The sequence below is a fragment of the Catharus ustulatus genome, chromosome 2 (assembly GCF_009819885.2).
Source record: "Catharus ustulatus isolate bCatUst1 chromosome 2, bCatUst1.pri.v2, whole genome shotgun sequence".
Taxonomy (NCBI): domain Eukaryota; kingdom Metazoa; phylum Chordata; class Aves; order Passeriformes; family Turdidae; genus Catharus; species Catharus ustulatus.
The window spans coordinates 106,570,086-106,596,996 of NC_046222.1; the positions used below are offsets into that span (position 1 = coordinate 106,570,086).

The window sequence follows — 26,911 nt, forward strand, 5'->3', positions numbered from 1 at the left end:
CATAAATGCACGCATCAGGTCTTTTTAAAGTGGATTTAAAACAATTCAAGAGGTGAAACATTTGAACCAATCTGTCAACAAAGATGCTCTGTGGTAAGCCTGATTGGAAGCAAGAACTCGATTGTGCATGCCCAAATTTACTTCTGCTTCCTGGGTACTGCTCTGATGAAACAATGTCGCGTGCAGTTAAAACATCAAAGTGCTACACAGAACTCCCCTCTTGTGAGAGCACTTTTACAAGAGGGAGAAAATTACCCGGCAGCTGAACTCCTCAATAACAAACGACCATCCTCAAAACCGGGTAACAGACACAGTTCACTACTAATGACAGCAGTCGAGCTTTTTTAAACGTCAAAAAGGACGAAGTGTCCGTGTCCACAGGTCAGGATGCACTGGTCACACCCAGGACATGCCTCCTAGTGTTTGATGTCATGTACCTCTCCCCTCTTTCACCCTAAGGCAGAGATTTAGCTCCCACAATGCACGTGACATCTGCAAACCCTAACCCAAAGTTAAATATCCTGACATTTCTGTGTCAAACATCTGCAGTTCATTTTTATAATGGAAAGTACTGAGCAGCCAACTGACTGTCAGCCTTCCTAAAGGAATTATCCCCTGTACAGCATTCACAGAAAACAGATATTTTAAACTTTACGATCAGAAACTTCAATTTTGGGATCTGTTTGTCTGACAGACACAGAAAGCTTTTGTCCTGTCATTTGAAACACCATTCACAGTTTTGTGTTGGTTGTTGAAGGGATTGAGGAGTTATTAGCAATCTATTCCAGAAAGCCATTTCTGTGATTCTGCTTTCAGGGCACACCCCTGAATTAGGCTGCAGTGCCAGAATTCACAAGGAAATATACATTAGAGTCCATATGTGTTTTTGGAAGAGTCAGATTTATTTGGTGTCAGGCCATTTTAACCAGAAGGTCTAAATTAAAGAAACTAACATTGCCTACAGAGGGCTCAGCACCCAGGCTACACCTTGCACCTCACTGAAACCAACTTCCAGGGACACCACGCTGCCCACAACTACGTAACACGCTTCTAAGCACAAACTTGATGCAAATTACACTGAATAGTTTTAGACAGAAAAAAACAAACAAGATTGTGCTGGCAAACCAATGTCTCCCACTGCAGGATAACACAGCAATACTGGCAAGGCAATGAATTGGACCCACATTTGTTACCTTTCTTGGGACACCAGATCATTCCTTGTACTTCTGTATTGCCCATGGAAATTTTTTATTCTTTAGTTCCATAGTTCCATTTTTAAGTCTTTATTTCCATGCATGCTAGAGACAGCTGCTTCCTCACTTGTTTGCTGTAGAATCCTGTCTGATAGCTCATTGCACATGCTGATCCTTAAGAAAAAAATATTTCTCTGGAGATAGATAATTAATTCTTCTGTTGGAAATTAAATGGATCTCTAGCAGAAGCTTCATGATGGATGAGTGGATTACAGTTTAGCGTGCATCAATCTCCATTTCTGAACACAGAGTAGTCAATAAATCTGTAGATCCTAATTGTAGCAATCAAAATTGTAATACCAATTTAAATTCCATTCTCAGAATTACCTGATGTATGTCTGGAGTGTTTAACTTTATAATAATCAAATATACTGTCCTTAACTTTCTAAGTTGACTTCTACTTTCCATAGCTACTGGTTAAAAAAAATCCCAGAGTGACTGTATTACAGAGTTTTAGACACATAAATCAGGTTTAGAATCCAAGCAGAGGCTCAGGACACAGAAATGTGCTATAGGGACCCACAGTTTTTTGCACCAAAGGCTGAATCTGAGCACAGAACATGACAGCTGCTGCTGGTAATACCACTGCAGCTGTGTGGAATACACTGCAGTTTCAAATCAGTTATCTGTGCAGAGATACTACTGTAACAAACTCCAGAGACACAGACAGAATCACAGAATGGCTTGGACTAGAAGGGACCTTTTAAAGATCATTTTACTCCAACCCCCTTGCCACAGGAAGGGACAGTGTCCACAAGACCAAGTTGCTCAGAGTCCCATCCAGCCTGGCCTTGAACACTGCCAGGGATGTGACATCCACAGTTCCTTCTCTGGGCAACTTGTTCCAGTGTTCCCACCACCCTCATAGCAGGCAGCATAATTTGCTTTTACAGACTATCAAGGAAAGAAGTCATGAAACTAAATGAGCATGTAAACTACTGCTTTTCAAAAAGCAGTATTTCCAGCCAAAAGCAGACATAAGGAATAGATAACAGTGAAAGTACTGTCCTGTTGAGATGCACACTAAACTTTCTTTGGTGGGGCAAGGGCTGGGAAGCAGAAGTAGTTTCCAGCAGTCTGTATTCTATCCATTACCTCAGAGTTTACTTTAAAAACAATACAAAGCAGTACAATTTGAGCCAAATGTGCAACTACCTCTTCATCAAAAAGCTGACAGCTAGAATCTGACAACAGAAATACAAACAAAATTACAAACTGTCTATAACCCCAAGCCTATGGAGACAACCGGAATTTCTCTGAAGCAGCAACACATACTCATCCATGAAGCAGATAGCATGGTTTATCAAAACACTAATTCTCAGCCTGCAGCAATGAAGTCCCCAGCTCACTCTCAGATCAGTTTCACATTCCAAATTCACAAGTCATTGGGCTGCCAAGTTATAGATGTAAAACAAGTAATTTTTACACAATCCTAAGCAGTTCCTCCTTCCACTTCACACAGACTAAAATAAACACGCTTTCTTTTACAGCATGCAGCTTCAACTACTGGCAAGCTTTCCCCAATCAAGAACAGTATTTTGCAAACGTTCACAAGGCAGGCAGCAGCTGCAGTGGTGGTTGGTTCCCACACAAAGGAGAAGCATTGCTGACGTTCTCCTAGTTGGTCAGTTCCACTTCTTTTCAAAGATGCTCTTTCTCTCTCTTGAAGCTCTTCTCAAAATTAACATATTCCTACCAAGTCCAGCTCTGCTGGGAAGTCACTGTTACCTGGCCAAAACCAGTTGGGATATCTTTTTCCAAAACAGTAAATAGAATTCTTTAACCATGAAGAAAAAAATTCCAGCTCTGTCATGCACTCAGTGTCCTGGGTAACCCAAAAGGTTACTGTATTCTGTATCTATCTGTGCCCAAAATGGGAAGTGTCTCTTTAAGATGCTGGATCCAGAAATGGAACCGGGGGCCAGCAGGTGCTGGGCTTTTTAAAGTCGGGGTTGCACAGGCAGAGCTCTTTCTTGCCCAAAACTCTTGTTCTTTGCCTTTCATTCTTGCAGGCAGAGAGCTGAGGCAGCACTGCTGGAAGCTCCCCTCTGGTTTTATCTTGGGGTTTTTTTCATGAGGTAGGCAGGCATTCAGCCATGTCCAAGACAGCAGGGCTCCATCACATACAACAGTGACTTGGGAAGACAAACATCATCACTCCAAATGCCCTCTCCTTCCTTCTTCTTCCCCCCACTTTATATACTGAGCATGATGTCAGATGGTGTGGAATATCCCTTTGGTCAGCTGGGGTCACTTGTCCCAGCTGTGTCTCCTCCTAATCTCCCATGCATCACCAAGGTCCTCACCAGTGTGGCAGTAGGAAAAGCAGAAAAGCTCTTGGCACTGTGTAAACCCTGCTCAGCAATAACAAAACCATTTCTATATATTCAACCCTCTGCTGAGTTCAGATTCAAAACACTGCTCCATACCAGTCACTATGAAGGAAATAAACTCTACACCAGCCAAAACAAGCACATCTACCTAACTCATGCTACATTCCTGGGCCATCATTAGTAATTCTAGGCCTCATGAAAGAAAGTTTTGGATTACTGCTTCTCCTTTCACCACTTTTCCCACTTTTTATGGATGACATTTTATCTGGCGTGTACTAGCTGAAAAGAAAAGTGAACAAATAAAATACAGACATCTACCTCCATGTTCAGGGACTGCCAAAAGCAGAAGACAGTAACTAGGGTATTAGCCATTCACTGCATTTGGGCCTTCATATCCACACAAATGACTTACTTGCAGCAAGACTATGACCAAAGACAGAAGTTATTTTCCCCATAGGTCCTTAGAAACTCAGATGCCTCGTTTCTCCTATTTTATAAAAGGAAAAATGTCACACTTTTTGGAAGTTTGATTCACTTTACATTTCTTACTTTCTTTGTAATATCCTTCGAGAAGCTTAAGTAGTAATAAGAAAAAAAATCCTGTCCAGAATGCATCCTCTTCTTATTAAAAGGAAAAAAACCCAAAAAACCAACAACCCAACAAAACCAATCAAGGAAAATAAACAACTTCAAAACCAAAACCCAAATAAATTCCCTTATTTAGAAAGAAGTCTCCATGGAGAGACTTTGCAACATTAAAAGAACATTGAAGAAGGGAGGGTAATTATCTATGTCAGATTTTTAATGAAAGATTCATACCCAGCATTGTGTGGTTCCTTGCACCATTTTTAGCTCTCGGTATTTATACATCCAACCCTCAGCTCATTGCAGCCAGTGAACATATGCCATCTGACAACATTTCTTATACAGACATTCTTCCCCACAGGTCTGTAGGTGCCCACACTCAGCAGCCTGCCATGTGCTGCCCCACACAACAGTATGCATGGTAAGAGACCAAAGGCTTGCTCCTCCCAAGTGTTAAATGGCATTACTGACTTCCAGTTGCTTGCTTACTTAGCACATTATTCTTCAAGGAAATATTGCACTTTCTCCAGGCTTGATGGGTTTTTAATTTTCCATGATTTCAGACTGACCTATGTGTTCACATATTTGTCTGCTTATTTCAAATGATGAATTATTTCCTGTTACTGTTGCATGTGCACTTTGTGAGCTTTTTAATCTTAAATGCTACCTGAGCTAATCTTGAGCAGCCCACACTAACAGTTAAAACCACTACTCATTTTTACTGATTAAAAACTCCTAGTTCTCTCTTTGAATGCCACTTCCCACGAGCCTATCTGCTGTGTTAAGTGTTCAGCCCACACAGGCTTCTCCATGCAAAATGCCAGCTTCTTCATCTTCCTGGAAAAGCTAAATACCTTCACCATAAATCTACATAAGAGTTTTTTTTTGAGGTGATAGAATCAGACCATTTTATTGTGCCCATACTTGAATGAACTGAGCATAACATGAAAAAATAAAAATCTTTGCCTCAAGGAATTCCACCAAAATAGGGATTTAAATCAGGATTTGTACACAGGATATTCAATGAGTTTAATTTCTGCAGAGCTCTGGATTTCCACAGGGCTGGAAGCTCAAGTACTACTCTTTATCAGTGCAAAGCTTTGCAGAACAAGTTTCTAACAGTGGAAGTCTACAAGACACAAACAATTGGGACTTACTCCCACATCTGTAAAGATAAAATATTCTTGGTTGCTAAAAACAGTGTGCTCTTGCTTTGCTGGAAAGTTACTATGAAACACTAACTTACTGAAATTGTGGAAGCCTACTGTAAGATAATGATTTTATAGCAGAATGATGATTTTATACCAGCCTCATTCTAGCTATAAACTGGCTTGGGGAAAACAGACTTCTTTTAAAACCTATTCTTAAATATAAAACTTTTGCTTCAGAAGATGTGACAAAGGGATTCCCCATTGTGACATCATGTAACTTTCCCCTTCCCATTTTTAACAGAAGTCTGATCTTCAAAGACAGCTAGGCACTATCTTACTATGCAAGTAGTCTCATCTATACAGAAAAATCAAATGCTCTAGTTGACTGGAAAACACTAATATGGAATAAAAATTACTGTTGGTGGGAGTAATTGCCTGCAATGTTAAGCTTTCAGTCACCAGTCACGATGATCATGAAAGAGAACTACCAAAAATCCTGAGGATATTAAAACCCCAAATATCTACACTGACAAAGTTTCCATCTGCAAGTTGAGGAGAGAATGAGTTAAAAGAAATGGACTATTTTCACCACATGTATCTACAAGCAATGCAATATTCCCAAAAAAAAAGAAAATGTTCCCTGACAGGCTTTGAAGTAAGAGCAGATGTAATTCCTTGGCAAGCTTGTGGCAGTCTGAAACCATGATTCCATGGACATTTTTCTTTCCTCAGCTACAATACCAGCTTCTCCCTTAGCTGTGTGCTCCAGCTCCCAGGCACCTCATGGATGATGCTACAATTGTCTAAGGGGTAACACTAAGAATCCTGCAAAAAACAAACAATCCCCCCAAACAAACAAAATCTCAACACATTCTATTTAGTTCTATACAGTTCAATGCCCTGGAAAACACCAGAGCAGGAGCGAATGTCTGGGAAAAAGTATTGCTTGGCCTGGCTTTGGCACCAAGATGTGTTTACTGAAGCACAGCCCAACTGAAACCTATTGCCAAGAGCCAGAAATAATCCCAGGTAAGAGAGCACACTCCCTCAGACACAGTTGCAACAGGCTGTCTAAACAGACAGCAAACAAATTTTGCACATCTGATGTACTCCAATACCTTCTCTTTCACTCTAATCCAATTCTTCTGCACAGTTTGAAGAGGCCAGCTCTATAGAAACAGGGCAAAAAACGACCTACCAAGACAGCAAGTGGAGAAAAACTACCTTTGAAATAAAAATGAATAGAAACCAAGAAGTGAGATTAGAACTAAGGTGCTCCACTTTTAGGTTTGTTACTTAATGGTATGTATCACTCTCAAGTGAATTAACCACATGTCTCACTGTAAGATGAATCTAACACTTTGAAGAATTAATTATCTGACATTATTTTGTTATTTGGGCAGAAAGTTATACAGCTAACTGGAGAATAAAGAAGCCAATTTCTGTTTCAGAAATGGGATTAAAAAACAAGGATTGTTGTGTGGTCTCCAAAACAAATTGCCAGGGATCCTACACCAAAACAATATAAGCCTTCACGTCCATGTTTACACTAGCACTAGGCTACACTGGTTACTGCCCAGCTAAACATCAGATCACCTTTCTTTTATTTTCTTCTATTACCTTCCACAATGAAACCCCTAAAAAGGAATATTTTTAGCCCAACCAGAAAATGCACTGAAACAATTAAACCCCATGAACATGAAACAATCAGCTAGTTGGTGGAACTTCGCCTGCTCTAGAATTTTGATTGCTCTAAATGCAATTCATAATCAGGGATTTGTTGATGAAGGCTAGGAAACACAGAGGTGAACCCTGTGCAATCAGGGGTCTGTAGCACACCAGAGGCACCAAGGTGTCTGTATGCTGGTGCCATCTGACAGAATTAAAGCGATAGGAAGTTGCTGACCGACCACTGCTAAGAAATTAGAACAGGATCAGGCACTGGCAGCTGCCTCTAGTAAGGATCAAGTCTACTTCAGTAAGATTAAATACAGACCAGCTGACTCTGCATTCCCATCCCCCAAAACAACTCCAATCTGTCACTGATGGCAACAATGCTGACACCAGACAAAGACAACATTGCCAGAGTAAACAGAAGGATTACTTAAATCTATATATAACGATGCCTTCACATACATTTATGGCAGTCTGAGGAGACTGAACAAGGAAATGTTAAAATAAAAGTGCTACTTTAAAGGCAAACCAGAATACTGAAGAAACATGAGTTTCACAATTATTTTTTATGTGTGCCCTGAATAGAAATTAAACACTTGCACTTGGAAGAACACCTTTCACAATGCACTGAGCCGTTGGACAGCTTCGGTGCTTTCAGGAAAAAAAGAAAGGAAGTAGCCTGTGTCCTGATCAGTCTTCTGGATCAAACTCACAAATTTGAACTTTACACTGAAATTCTTTCTTGGCTCCAGGCACACTACAGTGCTGAATTCAAGTTTAGTTTATTGCTTGATATGAGAAAGCTACTTTATCAAAAACACTTGAAAAACATTTTTCTGGAGAGCAACCTGCCACCATGTTGCTGATTTTCTGGGAGGAATTATAGTCAGGCTATGAACTGACCCTTAACTGGCAGGTTAACTGGTAGGTCCAAAATTCAGTACTACCACAGACATGCAGAATTAAATAACCAGATCTAATCCAGAGAAAATTAATTTCAGCAAGTAAATACGCATTTTCGCCATGCTGCTAGTAAACTACATGTGCTGCCTGAACAAGCATTTGGAAAGATACATCTGGCAAAAGGGTCAAACTAAAGGAATTGGTGAAACGTATCACAATTTTTGGAAGGAAGGGCTGAGGGGTAACTTTGAAAATTTAAGTTTATCTCTGACCTTCTAAATTTCTCATTGATCATTTCACCCCACTAGTAAATTAAATAAAATATACTTGAACCCATCAGGGTAACTTCTATGCCCAGTATTAAAAACACACACAAAAAAAATGGGGACATACGCCAGAAGAAACCTGCAGATGTGCATCTATTATATCTACCACAAAATGGGAATGTTCGACTTCAGAAGTAGTTCCAGGATTTGGTGCTGGAGCACAAATCTGAGCACTCTCTTCTAAGAGAGACAGCTGGCATCCCACTTGTCAGAAAGTTAAGTTGTACTTCTTAGCACTTGGGAGCTCCCTGTCTCCGCTCTGTCACTTCAACAGGATAATTCATACATGAAATATTTCAGTGACTTGATGAAGACTGTACACTGCAGGGACTGGAGAGCCACCAGACTCAAAGCCCATCTAGTCAGACAGGCTGCTTATGACAGAGGTCAGTACCTAATGCCAAGGGAAGGATGCAAAAGCAGAGAATACAAACCCCTATACGTCACCAGCATCACCTAGTGAGCAATGCAGAGATCAGACAAATGCAGATGCTTCTTCCTGCTCTCCTCCAAAGCCAGCCAGCTGCTCTGCAATCTACCACCTCAACACCTCCTCCACCAGCATGTTGCACATGATGCAATCTTCACAGTCTGGACACTTCTACATTTACCAGTGGCCAAAAATCCCAAGGGAATGACAACTGATGAATTTTAGAGTGATTCTGTCAACGCTCTGTTCAGCAACCACAGCAGAAATTGAAGACCTTCTAGAAATCAAGGTATTCTGCAAGGCTTGTACGAAGTGAGAACAGCAGCATTAGTTTCAGCATTTAACCCACAGAAAAGTTGAGGCCCAGCACACTCTTTGGAGACCTACATTCCTTGGCAAAGTTTCTACAATTTCTGTGAATGCAGAGCTGACTTTTAGAGCCACAATCACTTCAGCAACTACAAATGAAATTAAACCCAGGAGATTCTTATCCAGCTAAATGTGAACAATAACACTCAATGGTGTAACACCCATGTTATTTATTTCAGTAAAAATATCCATTTAATATTTAGCCTTTTTTTTTTTTTTACTTCACCTCCACGATTTTGGTGTACCAGAGCAGTGATCTGACAAATTCAACATATTTCCTTGAAAATATTGTGGGAAATTCTGAGAGTCACATAAACAGCTTCGGGCACTTTGGAGGCCAGCAACAATTGTAATAATTGTAACACTGATGAACAGCTGGATTGCTCTGTACTGGGTACTTTAGAGAGTTACAGCACAAGTGTTTCTCAGTATGTTGCCATATCAACCTTCTCTACTTCTCTGAGCAACAGGGAAGTGCTATCACCCCTGTACTAAAGGTCTAAATAAACAGAAAATGGACACAAATTCCTAGAGCAGGAGGTGTTCCTTGGAATGAGCTTCCCAGCAGATGACATCACACGGTGGCATAGATGATCAACCCTCTCACTGGAAAAGACAAGAAGGACAATGTCCCCTTGTATCCCTGTGGTCTAAGATCCATCATCCTTTGGGTATGACTAGCTTTTTTCTTCCTGGAAGCCATATGTGGAAGACAAAGATTATTATTTGGAATATTTGTTTCTGAATTCCACCTACTTTGAAAGCTTTTGCAGATCTAGTTCTAAGAGGCACACCCAAGGCTGTGACTGAAGTCTGTACAGGCCACCCAAGTCTGAGATGGGTGGCCTGACAACCTCTGCCTGTGTCTCTCACTTGATTTTTAGAATCCAGAGAAATGAGTTTTGAAAAGACCCAGACAGATGGAACTGAACTGTCAGTTTCTGCCACGCTAGCACCCACACTTCCCTAATGACAAAAGGATGTGAATTCCATGTGGATGCTTCTGATAAAACTGAAGCACAGCAAGAGATGCTGAAAAGCAAATGGTGCCTCTGGAAGTCTTGGCATTAACAACACCTCATTAAAATTAGCCAGGGTAAATTACATGTCTCCAAGTAAATATGTCTGTAGAGGGGATTTGCTTTATGACAGAGAGCTCTAAAACGCAGAACACTCGAGGTATTTTGCTGCCATGCTCTGCTGCAGCTTCTCAGCAGATTTTGTATGTCATGAGTGTAGAAAGAAGACATCATCATTACATCCATTTCTCCCTTGCTTTCTGGCATTTGCTTTTCACTATTACTCACTCTGGTGCTGAACACCCTAGAACTTTAAACATTCTTTCTACAACACCAAAATAGGTGTGTTAGAAAACCCTTTGTAGCCCACAATGTCACTGTCCACTTTCAAGGTTGAAAGTATCACACTAAAAAGCAGATGAATTCAGATTTATCAGCAGAGAACTGAGACACAGCTCTCCTTAAAGTAAGATCGTTTAGCAATCCAGAAATGCTGCATGTGGTACCCAGATGGAATCAGTAATTGAGGAATTTTAGGGTAAAGTGCATAAACTGTGAAGACAGACTGCCCAAGTTGAGTGATTAGCACAGAGATGCTTTAATGCCACTTTTCCCTAGAGCTGTGCCTGCCAGCATGGTCTCACCTGCTCTTTTCCACAGCAGCTGCAGCTGCTTTCACAGCCTTCCCTGCAAGGACAAAGAATGAAGAGGAGACTAGAGGAGCCACTCAGAGCAGCTGCAGATGCTAATGGAATAACCAAGCAGGAAAACCTGCCTTCAAAAAATTACCAGCACCAGTTCTGAGTGTAAGTACTGTTCACATCTTCCCACACCAAACTGTTCCTATATGAAGCAATCTTCCATAACAGCATTCTGAAGTGAATTTTTGCTTTTATAACAAGACTGGGGAAGGATTCCTTGTTCCACACATAGCCTCAGCCCTGTGGTCAAGTCCACCTGTTGGTTCTTTGCCAAAACTTTGCAGCCCAAGTATGTCACAGCAATACCTTCAATCCTTGGAAACCTCATGGACATAAACCAGACACTGACACTCTGTGAATTACCACATGTATTTTCTTTGTAAAGAGGAAGTTCCAGTGGCTGATCAATCAGAGAAAGCTACTGACTGGTTTCCATGGGATCCTCCTGCAACCCATGACTACCAAGAAACAGGTATCAAATGGATCTCAGATGGTGAGGGACAGAGCAGCTGAGAGGAGCAATGACCTGTCTCTCCCATTTTTACTCCTGTATCCTCAAGACAAGTCCAGTTAGAAGGAATTTTACTGCATTACTGATTTACCAAGGCAGCAACAATACAAGATTACCAGATTTCTCTTACTGAGTAATGAATAACTTAGGGATAATAGCTTCCTGGGAGAAAGAGTAGCTCAAATTCTGTATTTGTTCAGCAAAGATGTCAACAAGATGCATTTTTGTCACAGGGATGACATCTAAGTTAACAGTTAAGCAGAAGTTCTATAAAGAACACTTAGATCATATTGGTCATTATTCTAACACTTGAGGCTTTTGCTTTCTTCCTGCTGAGGTCCTCAAAATCCCTTAGAAAGATGAATAAAATGAATCTCAACAAGCCCCCTAGTGTATGTACTGTCTCACTGCAGCAAGAGGAACAAACAGGCAGACAAAAAAAGGATGAAAACTTCAAACACAGGTTTCTGAAGTGTAATACAAATGTTCACATTGAAAAACCTTCATTTCCATCAAATGTAAGAGGAAGTAGAGGTGTTCAACATGTTGGCATTCCTCTTAAAGCAACATCTACACTACAGTCACAATGAACATCACGAGCTTCTTTTCCCACACACCTAGCTATAAATCTGCTGTAGCTCAAATACCAGTACTCCACAGCATGTTTAGAAAAAACTAAGAGCAGTACAGCCACTGGCAGATAGGGAACTGGCATTCCAGGTCCCAGCTCCACCCATGGGAGCCTGGTCCACAGAATCCCCAGATGCCACCTAGGAGCTGAAGCCTGTGGCATCCCTTAGCAGAAAACAAGAAGCCTAGCCTTGCTCTTGTGTACTTTCAGGGGCTGTCAACACTGTCAAACAGGCTCAGCCTGAGGCACATACAAATAAGAAAGACTTTATATATAATTTCCAGGTACATGTACTAACTCCACAACACTCCAGAGCACATAGCTCAGTTTCCTCAGCAGTACCTCGAATTTTCCAATGGCTCTGTTCCACTACTTCCTGCAGCAGCAAGCCATAGGTTCACAGAGCAAATGTACATAAGCTCAAATTCTATCTCTTGCATAGGATCCAACGACATTTTGACAATATTTTACAAATTGATACACTTTGTATAAAGATAACCCTCTGTCATGAAACAGACATAAAACTGTGCCCAACTCTTGCTCTCCAGACTCTCTAATTTTGCAAGTAGATATTGGTTTTCAATATTAAAGCAGTGAAAATTGTGGCACTTTTCCTTGTTTCTCTAGTAAGGAAGCATTTTCTCAACTGCTGGCTTCCAGTAGTGAGTAACACAGCCTCTATGCTGGACACAGTATATGCACTTGAGAAGAGTCTGCTGTTACAAAACAAAAGGTTCAATCATCATAATCAGAGATGTGGTACAAAAGGAGTAACTTTCGGATTTCTTCTTCATTTCATGAAAGAACTTGTTTCAAAAGCATCTCTCAAGCACCCACACATATTGCAGAGAGTGGTTTTATTTCACAGGCATTTCTCAGAAACTTCAGCAACTCAGCTTCTACAGACTGTGGCTGAAGTTCATGCCAAACAAGGCTTTTTGGTTTGTCAAAAAGTTTGTCAACCAAGACTATTAAAGACAGGGAAGTTGAGTAGGTATTTATAAGTTAACCATCCACACTGCTCGGACAGTTTAGGGTAGGGAAGAAGAAAGAAAAAGAAAAGATGGGGACCAGCAGTCTGTAGTTCCATGAATTTGAGCTACAGTCTTATAAAGAAAAAGGCAGATAAAAAACAGGAAAAAGCATTTACCAAAAATGAAGGAAAGAATGAAAACATGGTGACAAAAACCCTGACTTGAACTCTATTTTCCAAGAGGCATGCAGGCCTTAAACAAAACCAAAAGCTTCATGGATCTGGTAGGATTCAAACAAGTTACAAAACATGGAAAATTCCATTACTTCCTCTCCACAGAAGAGGCAGTGGCAACTATCATCTTTCAGAGAAAAAGAAACCTAAGGGGAAAAGCCTACAGATTGCAGTTTTGAAACAAACATCTTCATTCACCATTTCCGTTCATTTCTAAAAAAATATTTTCCATCTAGCATATAAAAATTTGAGACATTATTTTTGGGAAAAGCTGGAGGCTATGTGTGGGCAATACAAACAGAGGCTTTGATGGAAAAAACTAGTCAGAGGATTAACAAATTACAGACTATTATCCTTCGGTAATGAACTGACATGATGGTACTTTCCCTTGCTTTTCTTTGTTTTAAAATAAAAGATCCTCTCTGTGTTCTGTTAACTGCTACAGAATGGTTCTCAAAGTACTTGCAATGCCGCACTCAATTATAGCAGTGATTTTCTCTTACAAGCAAAAGGAAACAAAGAAAAATGGTATAAGGACAGACTATATGTTTCAAAGCTAAATTTAAAAGTGTAATAAATATGTACAATTAGACAATTTACAAAACTGTTAGGGTTGTGAATCTTCCTTTCTTGGCTTTTGCTCTTTTAATTCTTGCAAATGTCAAAAGGCAACTTACTGCTTTCTGTCCTTTACATCGGATGCCTGAAGAATCTGCTACCATACCTAGGTCTGACAGGTATGGAAACCCAGGAAAACAACTTCATGCTTTTCAACTGCCAGAGGGAAAAGTTAAATGCAACCATAAACATTCCCAAGATGCACAGCATACTTGGATCACCAGTTACATGAAGAACCAGAATGACAGACTAGCCTGACAAGAAAACCGTCTAAAAGAGAGAATCACTATATAATTACGATTGCATATGAAGAAACAAATGAAGAGGAATTAAAACTGTCTCTAAGGGTTTTAACCAAATGCACCACTTATCTAAAATATGAGGTAAGTTTTTAGTCTATTAGTATGTGTGAGTTCATACAGCCTCAGCAAAACTTTGCCCATAATTATTTCTGGGCATTCCAGAAACATGTAATTGACCACAACACGATACAAATACAAAAACTAGTAAGAAATTGATGTGACTTCAAATACAGAAAAAAAAGAGATTGTTTTAAAAGAGGTTGGTTGTGAACTGTATCACTGCAGAGGTGTGAAATCATGCAGCAAGTTTGCCAGTTTTAAAGCCCTTGCTTTGCAATCAGCCTATCACTGCAAATGCCCACTGAGAAAACAAAACAAAAAATCCTACAGAAGTTAGAAATCTGCTTGTTTTTCAAGTTTGTAGCAGCTACCAAGAAATGAAATAAAACTTCAGTTTTCTTCTTTGGCTAGTCTGACACAACATCTTTCTTATCTTTGAAGCTTTTCTTTTTGCAATTAGCATTAAGGCTTGTATGTCACCATCTAGGCTCAAATGCCTTTCACAGAGCCACAGAATCATAAAGGTTGGAAAAGACCTCCAAGATTGAGTCATCTCATTCCCACCTACATCTCAGACCTATTTAAGTCTTTCACAGTTACAGTTTGCAAGATCTTATCCTCTGATGTCTCTGATCCTTTACCTCCAGCAAGCTCAAGATCCGGCATTATAAGTGAGGAGTCTGACATCAGCTAGGATTCCTTTTAATCCATTTGATTATCCTACTACATTCTAATGAGACATCTGTGGATCAGGTGTGGGAACCAGGTATATCTCACATGAAAAATCAAGACTCACTGCACATCTCCAAAATAGATGCATTAATGCAGTGTAGTATTTCCTGATTTTGGACAGGTAGAAAAACACCAAAAGAATGGAGGTCATACTTCACAAAGATGGGAATGCTTTTCCTTATGTGCCAAATTCCTCATCCTATGTGCCCCATTGCTGCAAGCGAGTTCCCTTGAGACCCACACTTCATTAAACTGCCCATAAGTCTGTATCTAACTCTGCTTTTAAAAGAAGAGCAAACTGTGTGTCTTCTCCCAAGTGAATATCAAGGTGCAGGGGTCAGAGGCTGTGAATTCCACCCGGAGCCCCTTACTGATGCCAGAGGAAGAACACATGAGACAAAGTCTTCCCCTTAATGCTCCGTAAGGACTGGCTTTTACTTTAACTGATCCTCAAGGTCCCTACTGGTATTCCCCTGGGGCACACCCAAACAATCTCATTTGCATTAAAGGCTATGTAAAATTCTCGCCTCACCCTTACAAATGTCTCTTTATGTGGAGGTGTAAATTTCAGGCATTACTGAGGTTTATGCTACCCAAGTTTCTCTATAAATCTGCTCCTAAGGTAGGCACGCTCAGGACATGCAGTTTGGGATTAAAATGAAAAGGCCTTTAAGAGAAAATACTCAAGTAACTGAGGGCTTCTTTTGCAGATGCATTATCTCAATCTTCTCAAGCATCAGTAAGGAATGACAATTGTTAAACAAAGTATGAAAGATACTATATAGCATCATTATGGATCACGGCTTAATGAACCTCTAAATTTAATTTTGTTCATAAACAGCAATCAGGAAAATTAATAGAACTACCCCTTAAAGTAGAGTCGTACTGCCTTCAACACGGTCTCCATACCAGCTCATTTCCACACCATCAGGGAAAAAATTATTTTCCCCTCCTCCTGCTGCTTATATTTATTTTCTTGATAAACTGTGACAGAACAAAAAATTTATTCTATTTTCCTTTTCCCTCACCATGCAAGAAAAAAATATTTCCAAACAATATCACATTGTGTTTTTAATTACTCACAAAATTAGCATACAGAAAGCACCATTCACCCCAGATTTCCATGACACTTTTAAATTTCATTTAAGTAAAGTACTTGTTTACTTTTTCATGCTTTGAGAAATTATAGATGCTTATTTAGTACTATCCTCACTTTATCAGGGAAGCTACTAAAGAAACTGAGGCATGCACAGTGGTGAAAGACCAGAGCCTGCTTGAATTTGCATGAAGATCTGCAGTAGTGCCACCAAAGCACAGGAATTACACTCATCCAGAACTAGGTTACTACACAGCACACAGCAGAGACCAAATTATTCCAAAAGGCTCCAAGCACTGCTGTGGTGGAAGGACCAAAAGTAAAATTTGTATTCTGAGTCACAATCCTCTTCCCAATTCACCAGCTCACTATAAAGAATCAAATAATATTTTTAGCAAGAGCAGCCAGCGAGGGGTCAGGAGGAGACTAAATAGCTATACCAAGGTCATACAGGATATTTGCAACAGAGAACATCTCTAAGTCCTGATTTCCCAATTTCCAGGATACCACCTTTAATCACTCGTTTAATCACTCATACCTTTAAACACTACTAATCATAACAGTGAAAATAAATCCAAAGAAAATGTTTTGCATTCCAAAAACAGCCCAGTGTCTTAAAGCACCATGTACCTCATCAAAGGAACATTCCAAGAGAACACCAAGCTGATTCTGCAAAAGCACATTGAGAAAGGGATTCATGTCAGGCACTACCACAGAGCTCCTTAACTCACTTTCCTCTGCTACCTAAATCAACCGTGCATCACACTGATGAAAAGTGTGAAGTAAAACGGAGCTGTTTCAGCTCACCCTCTGATACCTGCTGATCAAAGAACTTAAGCCATTTTTCCTTTCCCTTCCAATCATTGCCTTTATTATACATTTTTAGAACATTTTTTCTTTCAGGGAAGCAGAGAAAGCTCTATTAAACATTCATTATGGGTGTTTTCTACTGGATTAATGTGAGAAAATTTATTTTTATCACGCTGCTTTCTTAAAACAGATAAATTTATCTGCAATGTCTGTATATGAGTGAAGTGTTAATAAATTACAGCATAATCCTTTACTTGTTTTAAGGACTTCACAGAAACAAAGATTACAAATACCTCTGAGGTTCAAGACCTGAGAAAAATCTTAAAATGTTGGCTTACATTCCCTACAAAAGACTTGGGTCCAGATCAAGATGCAAAACAAACAGAAACTTGGTAGTGTACAGAATGAAGAGGACGCAGCGGGGGAAGAAAAGGGTCATGAAATTTTACTGTCAGGTTAGCCAAAAAATAACAAACAAAATGGCTGCTCTGTGTTATAAAATACATTGAGGCTTACTCCATGCTTCAGTGATGGAGTCAAGCATTTCCTGTGGGTTCCCCCCTCAGATACATAGCACATTAACTAGATTTAACCACAAAAATTCTGCATTTTTTTTCCCTCAGCACTGAAGATTAATATTGTCTTCTGGACAAAAGTGTTATTCTCCTTTTTGCAGTCATAATTTTCTCTCTCTCACCAAAAACTTTCAAACACGTTCTGACACTTATTTCTAATGAGTGGTACTTCAGTGCACCCATCAGTTCTGCCTATTTCAGTCAGCTGGCTTGCTCACTCGCAGTGCCTATTTCTGTGAATTTTAACAAAACCTGTAAATGTTGAAGCCATCCAGTACTTAGTGTTACGGCCACCAAACACCACAAAACACAGAACAAGCACGGACTTACGCAGCTCTTCTCGGTGCCTCTCTGTCTCTGCAAAAAACTGGCGAAGCTCCTCTGTGATCTCCATGTTACTCAAGTCATATTCTATCTCCCCTTCAGACTCAGAATCTTCCTCCATTTCAGAGTCCATTTCAGCATCCTCTTCCATTTCGGAGTCCTCATCAGCATCCTCCCTCTCCTGGTAGCCACTTGCGAACTCCTGAGCTCCCCCATGATAAGGAACTCTGACATCTGGGAGATCATTCCCATCCCAACCCGAGTAGTGGCTGCTTGGAGAGGCTGTAGCAGGATGCCATGGCAGGTGATAAAAGCACTCCATGGCTTTCCTGTAGGCTTTCTGGTGCCTGCGCATCCAGCGCATGGCTAAGTCATAGTGCCTCCAGTACCTCGCGTACACTTTCTGAGAGTACCATGGCTCGGTGTCTTCCTGTGGCCAAAACACATGGGGAGAGGGAAAGAATACAAAAAAATCAACCACCCACCACAGCACTAAAGCTCCCCCCACAAAAAGAAGGTATAAAGAGAGAGAGAAACAAAGAATAATTGAGAGGAGCAACTAAATGCAAGCACAACGCTGCCTTTTAATCTTCTGTCATCCTTTAGCTATGACAGAACATGGAGATTTGAAAAACAACATGTATGAGCACAGTGCACTTGTACCACACCTCATTACTCCTACAAGAGACTGTTTTGGCATCAACACAACTACCACTGAAGACCTAGAAACAGAGAAGTTGTACTGTCCAGAAGGTATTTTCCAAGTGTTCATGCTACTACAGTGGGAATCAGTTCTTTTTAGAAAATATGCCATGTGGATATATTTCACAATTCCTTAGACACTCACACGAGTTATAAGAACTGAATCATTCCAAGGTGTAGATATTACAACCTATACCTGACTTCCAAATCCACTGACAGAAAACACAAGAGATTAAAATTCCTCTGCATTAAAAAAAATGCATTCATATTTCCTCCAGTAATGTATTTCCTCCATGTGTCTGCCAAAGTTTCTAAGAAAAGGTCAAACAGCAATTCAGACAAGTTCATATATCCACCATGGCCACAATCAAAAACAGAACTGTATTTAGCCAAATGCAAGCTGCCAGTAAATCTCCCTTTTGTATACATCACCAACCAAAACATGAAAAGAGGCAATAAAGTGCCACTGATAAAAGTAGTGAGAAGAACAGTTCTATAGAAAGATGCATAGTGTAACACACCTTCTCCTGTCTTCCAGCTAATCCTAACTTTCCTTAAAGAAGTTTCATGCTGTTCAGATTTCACCAGGAACTACAAAGCCCCACAGGCCCTGTAGCCTTAAGCTCCCTTCATACATTTAATCTCCACCCTCATCCTACTCTCAAAGAGCAGGATAATAGAGGATCTTAAAAAGAAAGCCATAAAGCACACTAGACCTAGAACAAGTAAATTAAATAGCAACTATTTTCTCCCTTTCCCTCACGTCTTAATTTCCATAGAAAATCTTTTATCTGGAGTAAAACAGAATGCCTCTACTTTAAATAGGAACATTTTAATTAAGCCATGTTCTGGCAAACACTCAAAGCTATGGCAAAACTAGCTGACATTTTCAGAGATGAATGTGACTTTTACAGTCCTTTATTAAGGTGGTTTCTTTTCTTTTTTTTAAGGACATTCAGGACAAAAATCTTTAAGTCTGTTTTCTTGATCTGCACTGGAACCATGTGGTACCCTTAAAAGAAATCCCACGGCAAAACAGAAAACTCAAACCTAAAAAATACTTTTAATTTAACACTATCCAGAGAGGTTTATTTAGTTTACTTACATTTGTTTTCACTTTCTGGTTCTCAGACAATAAAGCAAATGCTAGTGAGTTCAGAATAATAATTGCAACTCTCATGCTGCCCTTCCTTCTGGAAAATTGAGCCCATTATTCCATAGGAGATCAATGCTACATCTTTTTAAGGTCATTGCTAAGTGCTCTCAGAAACAAAATATCTTCAGCTAATAGAGTACATAATGAAAACTCTCCACAACAAACTTGCACTCCTTAAGGATCAAAAACAGCAGCCTGTGCGTGAAGGGCTGTGTAGCTCAGTGATGTGATTTAAAAGTGTAGACAACTAATCTTTTCTGAAAAGAAAGAATTAATGGACATGAAACTTGACTGCTATTCTCCTCTTGGTCTAATACTGCATTGCTACAAGACCATGCACTTGGAGTTCCCAAAATTCAAGATTCCCAAAGTGAGTGGGTAGAAGGAAAGCATCTGCCTTCCATATGGAATTTTTTCATCCTTAATCATCCAACTACCTAACAGCTAGGATGAGCAATGTTTTATTTACTGTTTCCCTTTGCTTAAGAATGTCATACTGACTCCTCATCCTTCAGCAGACAGATGAGAATGTCCTATAATCAAATCTGATGCATTAGCAAGTTACTTTTAAAACATTTGCCTATTTTTTTCCCTCAAATATTAAAATACTTTAAAATCCAGTTTTGGAAGACCATGAAGCTTGACAAAAGCAGGTATCTCCTACATTCTATATATCTGCAAAAAAGACAATATATTCTTTCAGAGCTCAAAAATTATCTCCAGTTCTTATAAAATGTTTCAAAAAAGGAACTTGATGACTTTACTGAAAGCCCTGGAATCAAGCTGGTTGACTTGTCTGGCTGACTAGCTCCAGTTGTTAATTTAATGGAAAAGAAGACAAAAAGCCAGTTCATGCAGACAGAACTGTGTTGCTGGTGCTTGTCCAACTACTTTTTGTGAGGAGTTTTTTTTTTTGTTGAAAGCGACCCTTGAAAATCACTCTTACATTTGAATTTTAAAAATACATCTGTTAAAAAAGAAATTACAGAAATGTTTTACGTTTGAGTGGAAAAGGGAAAGGAACACTTTTAGTCTCACTTAATTCTGTGTCTGTGCTTTTTCAGCTGTGGAATAAATGGAAATAAGAGATTTCCTCAAGGAAACAAAAGCTATAAATCTAAGGCAAATGATCAGTCCTCTGTTATTCTCCGGTTATTTCTCTGGAGTCTTCCCAGGAGTAGACAAATCACTCATTGTTGTAATCTGAATTCTATTTTCAAGACAATTTAGTGACTTTTTCATCTAATTTTTACATGTCTGCACTCACAGTTGAATAGAAGTATTTATATGCATTTTATATATAAAACATGACTAAGCTATCACATAGAAACCCATGAAGACCTCTTACCATCTCGTGGAGCGTGTTGTCGTGATGATCAAGGTGAACTAGAAAAGAAAAGAGTAGCTTTTAAATTCATAAAAATATATGTATTAAGGTGATCACAGGCTCTGAATATATTTTTTGTTATATTTGAGTACTACAACCAACAGCTGTTAAGCATCCCTTCTCTGTGGGGCAAGTTGAAATCTCTTACTGAAAGATTGTGATAAGCAGCAGTAAAAATCCCATTCCTTAAAACTCCCCACTACAGTAAGAAAGTTAAAAGGGAGCCTTCTACAAAATGTAGCATGAAATGCTGGAACTGAACATTTCTCCCATCGCTCCTCTCTTTCTTCATGCTTCCACAACTTTTATACTCCAAATTAAAGCCAAACAAATTGTTCTCACTTCTTAGCTGTGTCGGCACAGGAACTTGTATAAAATAAGCAATTGCCATAAAATGATTAAACCCATCCTGATTCCACTCATACAGTGAGGTTTCTGTTTAACCTGTGCTGCACTTTTGACCACATAGTCCATTCTTTCTCTTTGCTTCTCTTTTTTTTTTTTCCCTCCAGCATCTGATCCTGCCTCCCATGAAGAAAATATGGATCAGTTCAAGCTGCAACGACATTTTTTAAATGTGAGGAAAAGGCATAAGGAAGAGGGGCAACTGGACAGGAAAAAAAATAAAAAAGGAAAAAAATGGTTGTGGGGGCGGGGGCAGAAAGGGAGAACAAGAGCTCTATAATCACCAGGCAGGATTTATAATTACCAACATTTCCAGGGTTGTTTACCAGTACATATCACTGAGAAATATTCTCAGTCTCCTCTTATCGGACAATTATTTTATTATTTATGACATATGATTTTATTTTATTTCTTTATTACACTAATAGGTTAGCTGCTTCATTCACATATTTCTCCTGACATTCTCACCCTCAGCCTGAACTTTATTTTAGGTACCAGTGAAAGGCAACAGAAACAGAGTACACTACCTATTGCTACTCTTAAGATACGGTCAAATGCTCTTCCCAGAAACACTGGAATGCAGCCAAGGCAGCACTTAAAACTGTTGTAGATTTATACCAGGATAAAGCCAGGGTTTTTCAAAATGCATATGAACATATAGACCAGTTGTGTTCTGCCTCATATTTAACAATACTGATTAAAGAGCGATTTTTTGTCACTTAAGCTATACTGCATGAAAGGAGAGTGGAATGGTCGAACCAAAGCAAATCATGCAGCAACCACAAAAGCAGATGACTGTCCTTTCCAAAGCCCACACTAAGCTCAAAGCCATAAACCCCTGGCAGCACCCATCTGTTTGCAAGAAGCTCTACATACAGCAGCACTCCCATTGCAGTTGATAACAACTCATGCCAGCAAAGGCTGCGGATTCAGGCATTAGGGAACTACAGCATCTGAGTCACTGGATTCTCTCCTGCCTACTTGGAGGAAGAATGAAACCCAGCACTGAGATCACTGCAAAACACTGCAGTGACTTGTAACACTCAAAACTCATGCATACATAAAAGATTGCTGCGCTATCCCTCTTCGTGCATCTCAAACATCTCACATCCAACCACTGCCTTCTTCAAAACTTTCACCTCCTCTCTCACGATGTGCACATATACTTTTTGTCTCTTTCCTTATGTATCTTTCCCAGATACATCTGCATACTGTCAAGGTTGCCATAACATCCTTTTCTCATTCTTAAAAAACTTAAGCCCATGATAGCCAATTCTTTCATTTTCCACTTCAGAAAAGTAGATGTGTTTAATTTTCATGTTCACTCTAATTCCTACATGACAAAAATTTCTTTGAAACAGCTTCAGAATAAACAGAAATCAGGACTGATCTCAATGTAAATAATTTTTAAAGCAGTAATTGGTAAAGTCTGATACTTTATTATTAATACACAACATGTGCATATGCTTTCTGAAGGGGAAGGAAGGGAAAAACCCTGGCAAAACCATCCAACTGTATTAGTTTACCAAATATGAAAAACCTGTTTTGCCAAACACAGAAACTTTAATTATTTTCATAAATTATTTATGAAACATTAGACTACAAATATAAAACAGAGCATAAAAATGCTGCAAGCAAGGACACTAAATTAAAAAATGAGTTTATTTTCAGTTGAATTACTCTTCCAAAACAAACTACATAAAATATGAAACACGACAAGTAGCAGAAAAAAATAAATGTACTAGTTCTACATCTATAGTTTATACTTAAAAATGAAATATGGACCAACCGAACATATGAAACTCACTAGCAAATGTACAATTTAAAATGGGAGATTTGTTTTCTTAAACTGATCATCAATGATGGAAATTTTTTCTACTTCCTTTTCCCAGTTTTAAAATATTTATCCACTGATAATGAACCAGGGATGTACTCCCTTTCATCAAAATGTGTCTGTCCCCCTTACCAGCTTGAGGCAGGTGAGCATTAGAGAAAATAAATAAATCTGATCAAAGCAATGACAGCATTTAATTCCCTTGGAGTCAACAGAAATTAAGATGATGTGTGTCATACCATAGATACAAGCTCAATGCACTGGGGTTTATAACTTGGTAAGTAAATGCCACTCTGGGACTAGTGGTGTGTTGGAGACAGTGTGGCCACACAGAGGAAACAGGGACAACTCCAAGCCCAGCGCAGGATCAGTGAGGGTTCCACTATTCACAGTAAAAATCAACACAAGATTAACTAACTTCTTGCATGATACTGTGGTAAAAACATCATATGTTATTAAAGGAAGGTTGAATTTCAATAAACTCAGCAGGTTTCAAAAAAACACATTCATACAAAGCTTTCATGAAAAAGCCAATTACAGTTGAATTGGAAATGCCCCTAACAACAGACAACTGACCAGCCCCTGTGCCCACTGCTGCTTTGGTCCCTGCTGAAGGAAGTGTCTTCAGTCAGGCCAGAGCTACCCTAACTCAGTATCCAGTTTCTAGCAATGGTTAGTAAGAGATACTCTGTAAAATGTGACACTAACATATTCATAAAGGAATTACTTTTCCAGGTACATTTTTCCTGATTTCAGCAAGTGGTAGTTCAGAAACTTTTTTTTTTTCATCTCCAAACTGGTTTTGGCATTTAAAGTCAAAATCCCCATGAGTAACAGGTGTTTCCAATAAATCCCCTGGCAGTAAATTTCACAGTTTAAGGGATTAAACATAATTTTGTGCTGTATATTTTGAACTCACTTTAGCACATACTAGCTAAAAAAATGTGAACATAACATCAATAGAGTGCATCCTCCCATTAACACTATTTCATTTTATACTTCTGGGGCTTACTCTGATGCAGAATTACTACCAGAAGAGGGAAATATCTGAAAAGTGATCTGACATTCTGTGCTTCAGATTACCACTGTGCATTGCTGTGACGTTTACTTTAATACCAAAGTGCCCTAGTTACAGTCACGCAGAAACACAAGCCTGTGATTGCTGGGACAGTTGGCAACAGAAGTTATTTCTCTTCAAAAGCGGTAAAAATTCCCAACCCTATACACTGCATTCTGGTTTGCAAATGGCTGTGAATACAAGATTTGTCCAGCACTTAGGATACGGTTACAGCTGTTTCTCATCCCAACAGGAGTGGTATGAAGACCCACCTATCACTATGATGTTCGCATCAATGTTGTTAAAACAACAGCAGCAACTCCTGTGAATGGAAAGGAAACAAATTAGCATAACGCAAAATAATGCTCTCAAACTTTAGTATACGTATTATAGATCTTTTGGCCCTCTCAGAAGCCAAGGCAGTGTAATCTACTGTGGCTCCCCAAGAGAGTCTTTATTCTCTGAGCTCCAGGACATAAACCCAAAAGCTATTTCGGCCAAAAACCAGAGGGAAGAAATAAAGCGCTAAAAGCTGTACAATTATCAGTAGCTGTACAATTATCATATACATCTGGTCAATTTAGTCATAAACAAGGAACAGGATGGAACTTCTCCAGGAACAGTTTTTAAAGGCGTAAGTAATTTCCTGGTCTCACAGATGTCGTGCCCAGACCCCAACAAGTGACTGCAAGGCCCGCAGAAGCGAGGAGCAGCCCCGGTCCCAGCGAACAGGGCACACAGCTACATCCAAGGGCTGCCAGGAGCACAGGCCTCGTGCCCCGGCTGCCCCCGGGCACAGAGCGCCGAGCTCGCTCACCGCCGCCTCAGGCCGCGGGCCATACACTGCAGGGAAAGAGCACAGCCCCGCGCCCGCACCGCTGCCACAGCCACTGCCCGGTGCCACAATCACGGCTCTTGGCCCCGCCAGCGCCCGGGCTCCCACATCTCCCTCCTGAGCCCTTCGCTTTCCCGCTCCCGCCGCCGTTTCGCCCCGGCTGCCACCCCCCTCAGCCCGGTCCCCTCCCCGGGCCGCAGCCTGCGCGGGGGCACCGCCGTCCCCGCACCCACCCGGGCAGCGAGGGGCTCCGGCGGCCAAGCGGAGCCGCGTCAAGCCGCCTGCAGCGCTGCCTCGCTCCGTTCCGGCGGGGCCAGCGCGCCTTCCCCGCCGCTTCCGCCCGGCGCTGCCCGGGCCCGCGGCGCCATCTCGCGGTGCTGTGGGGAGGCGCTGCCGGCCCCCGCTCCTCGCAGCCGCCCCGCGGAGCCGCCGGCCCCTCACGGGCACAGCGCTGCGAGCTCACAGAATCACAGGATTACGGGTTACTTTGGGAAACACCTGCGGCATCATCGAGTTAAACCTACGACCGAACATCACCTTGTCAACTAAATCGTGCCACGTCCAGTCTTTCCTTAACCACCTCCCTGGGTAGTTTATTCCAATGTCTGATCATCCTTTCTGTGAGAAACTTCTTGCTAGTGTCCAACATAAACTTTCCCTGCCACAGCTAAAATTATCTCGTGGTCTCCTGTTACCCGGGAAAAGAGACCCAGAGGGGACCTCACTGGAGCCTGCTTTCAGGGAGTGGCAAGGTCCCCCTGCTCCCTGAGCCTCCTTTTCTCCAGGCTGAACACCCCCAGCTCCCCCAGCCACTCCTCCTTGTGCTCCAGACCCTTCCCCAGCCCCACTGCCCTTCTCTGGCAAGTTCTAAGCTCCTGCTGTCCCACCTCATCCCTGGTCGCCATCTCCAGTCCCAGAGCACACACAGTGCTCACCAAGTTACTCAAAATGGTGTGACACTGCTATATTTTTTCCTCTGGTTATTATTTTTTTCCATAGTTAATATCTTATTTTTCTGCTCAGGTTCTATACTGAACCAGTATTTTCACAGTACTGTGAATGAGCAGCCCCTTGGGGACTGTCATAGCTGGCAGAGCAGGGATTGCATTTTCCCCTGTGTAGCGTTTTACACTCTCTATATTAAATTTGCTGGCTATTACTTGATACCATAATGTTGTTGTGTGTTTTTTCATAGTAAATAAACCCCTCAGCTGTACCATACTGAATAGCCCAGCATCCTCAACAGACCGTGCCACCCCATTGTCTGTGCCTTTCTCATGGATGGGCTGTAACACACTCGTATGTGTGTTACAAGGGCTTCTCTTCCCTCTCCTCTCCTCTCCTCTCCTCTCCTCTCCTCTCCTCTCCTCTCCTCTCCTCTCCTCTCCTCTCCTCTCCTCTCCTCTCCTCTCCTCTCCTCTCCTCTCCTCTCCTCTCCTCTCCTCTCCTCTCCTCTCCTCTCCTCATTAATATTTCTGCTATAATAAATCTACCCATTTTTTCTGTTTTTCAGCTCTCCTGGTGTGCTTACTGCTCTAGCTGCTTGCCTTCTGAAAATTTCAGCAGATCCTATTGAGACAACTTTCCTTTGTTACCTGCTTTAATTAAAAAAAGCCCATTGTGAAAAAAAAAATCATAATGAGTCTCATTCATATAGCAGATTTCTACATTTGTTTCCCATACTAAAGTTATTTTTAAGAATAGTTTCTACACATTTAATAGTTCACAAGATCGTCTTTAAAGTGGTAAAAATGGAAGATTGTAAACGTATTTTCAGCATATTAAGAGCACTAAGTCACCACTTCTAAAATGCTAGTGGCTTCTCCATCATCTATGTATTCTTTTCTTCCAGCTATTGTGTCACTGTATAGTTTCCTATGGGAGCCAGGTACCTGTGCAGAGCTGAGGAGTCTACATACTGCAGT

At 40.6% G+C, this 26,911-nt stretch overlaps 1 protein-coding gene across 2 annotated transcripts in view; it reads right to left on the reverse strand.

Annotated features, from left to right (window-relative positions):
- The window catches only part of GEMIN8 (gem nuclear organelle associated protein 8), a 29,794-nt gene extending 4,488 nt beyond the window's left edge, over positions 1-25,306 (reverse strand). Inside the window, exons 1-5 of one of the 2 annotated variants that reach the window (XM_033052755.1) lie at positions 25,220-25,306; positions 24,424-24,473; positions 23,368-23,476; positions 20,817-20,854; positions 17,617-18,040 (exon numbers count right to left, since the gene is read on the reverse strand). In XM_033052755.1, coding sequence (XP_032908646.1) covers positions 17,617-18,040; positions 20,817-20,819 — 427 coding nt within the window. In that variant the 5' untranslated portion in view covers positions 20,820-20,854; positions 23,368-23,476; positions 24,424-24,473; positions 25,220-25,306. The remainder of the gene's footprint in view (positions 1-17,616; positions 18,041-20,816; positions 20,855-23,367; positions 23,477-24,423; positions 24,474-25,219) is intronic. The other variant, XM_033052754.1, reaches the window with a different exon arrangement.
- Positions 25,307-26,911: the final 1,605 nt, after the last annotated feature.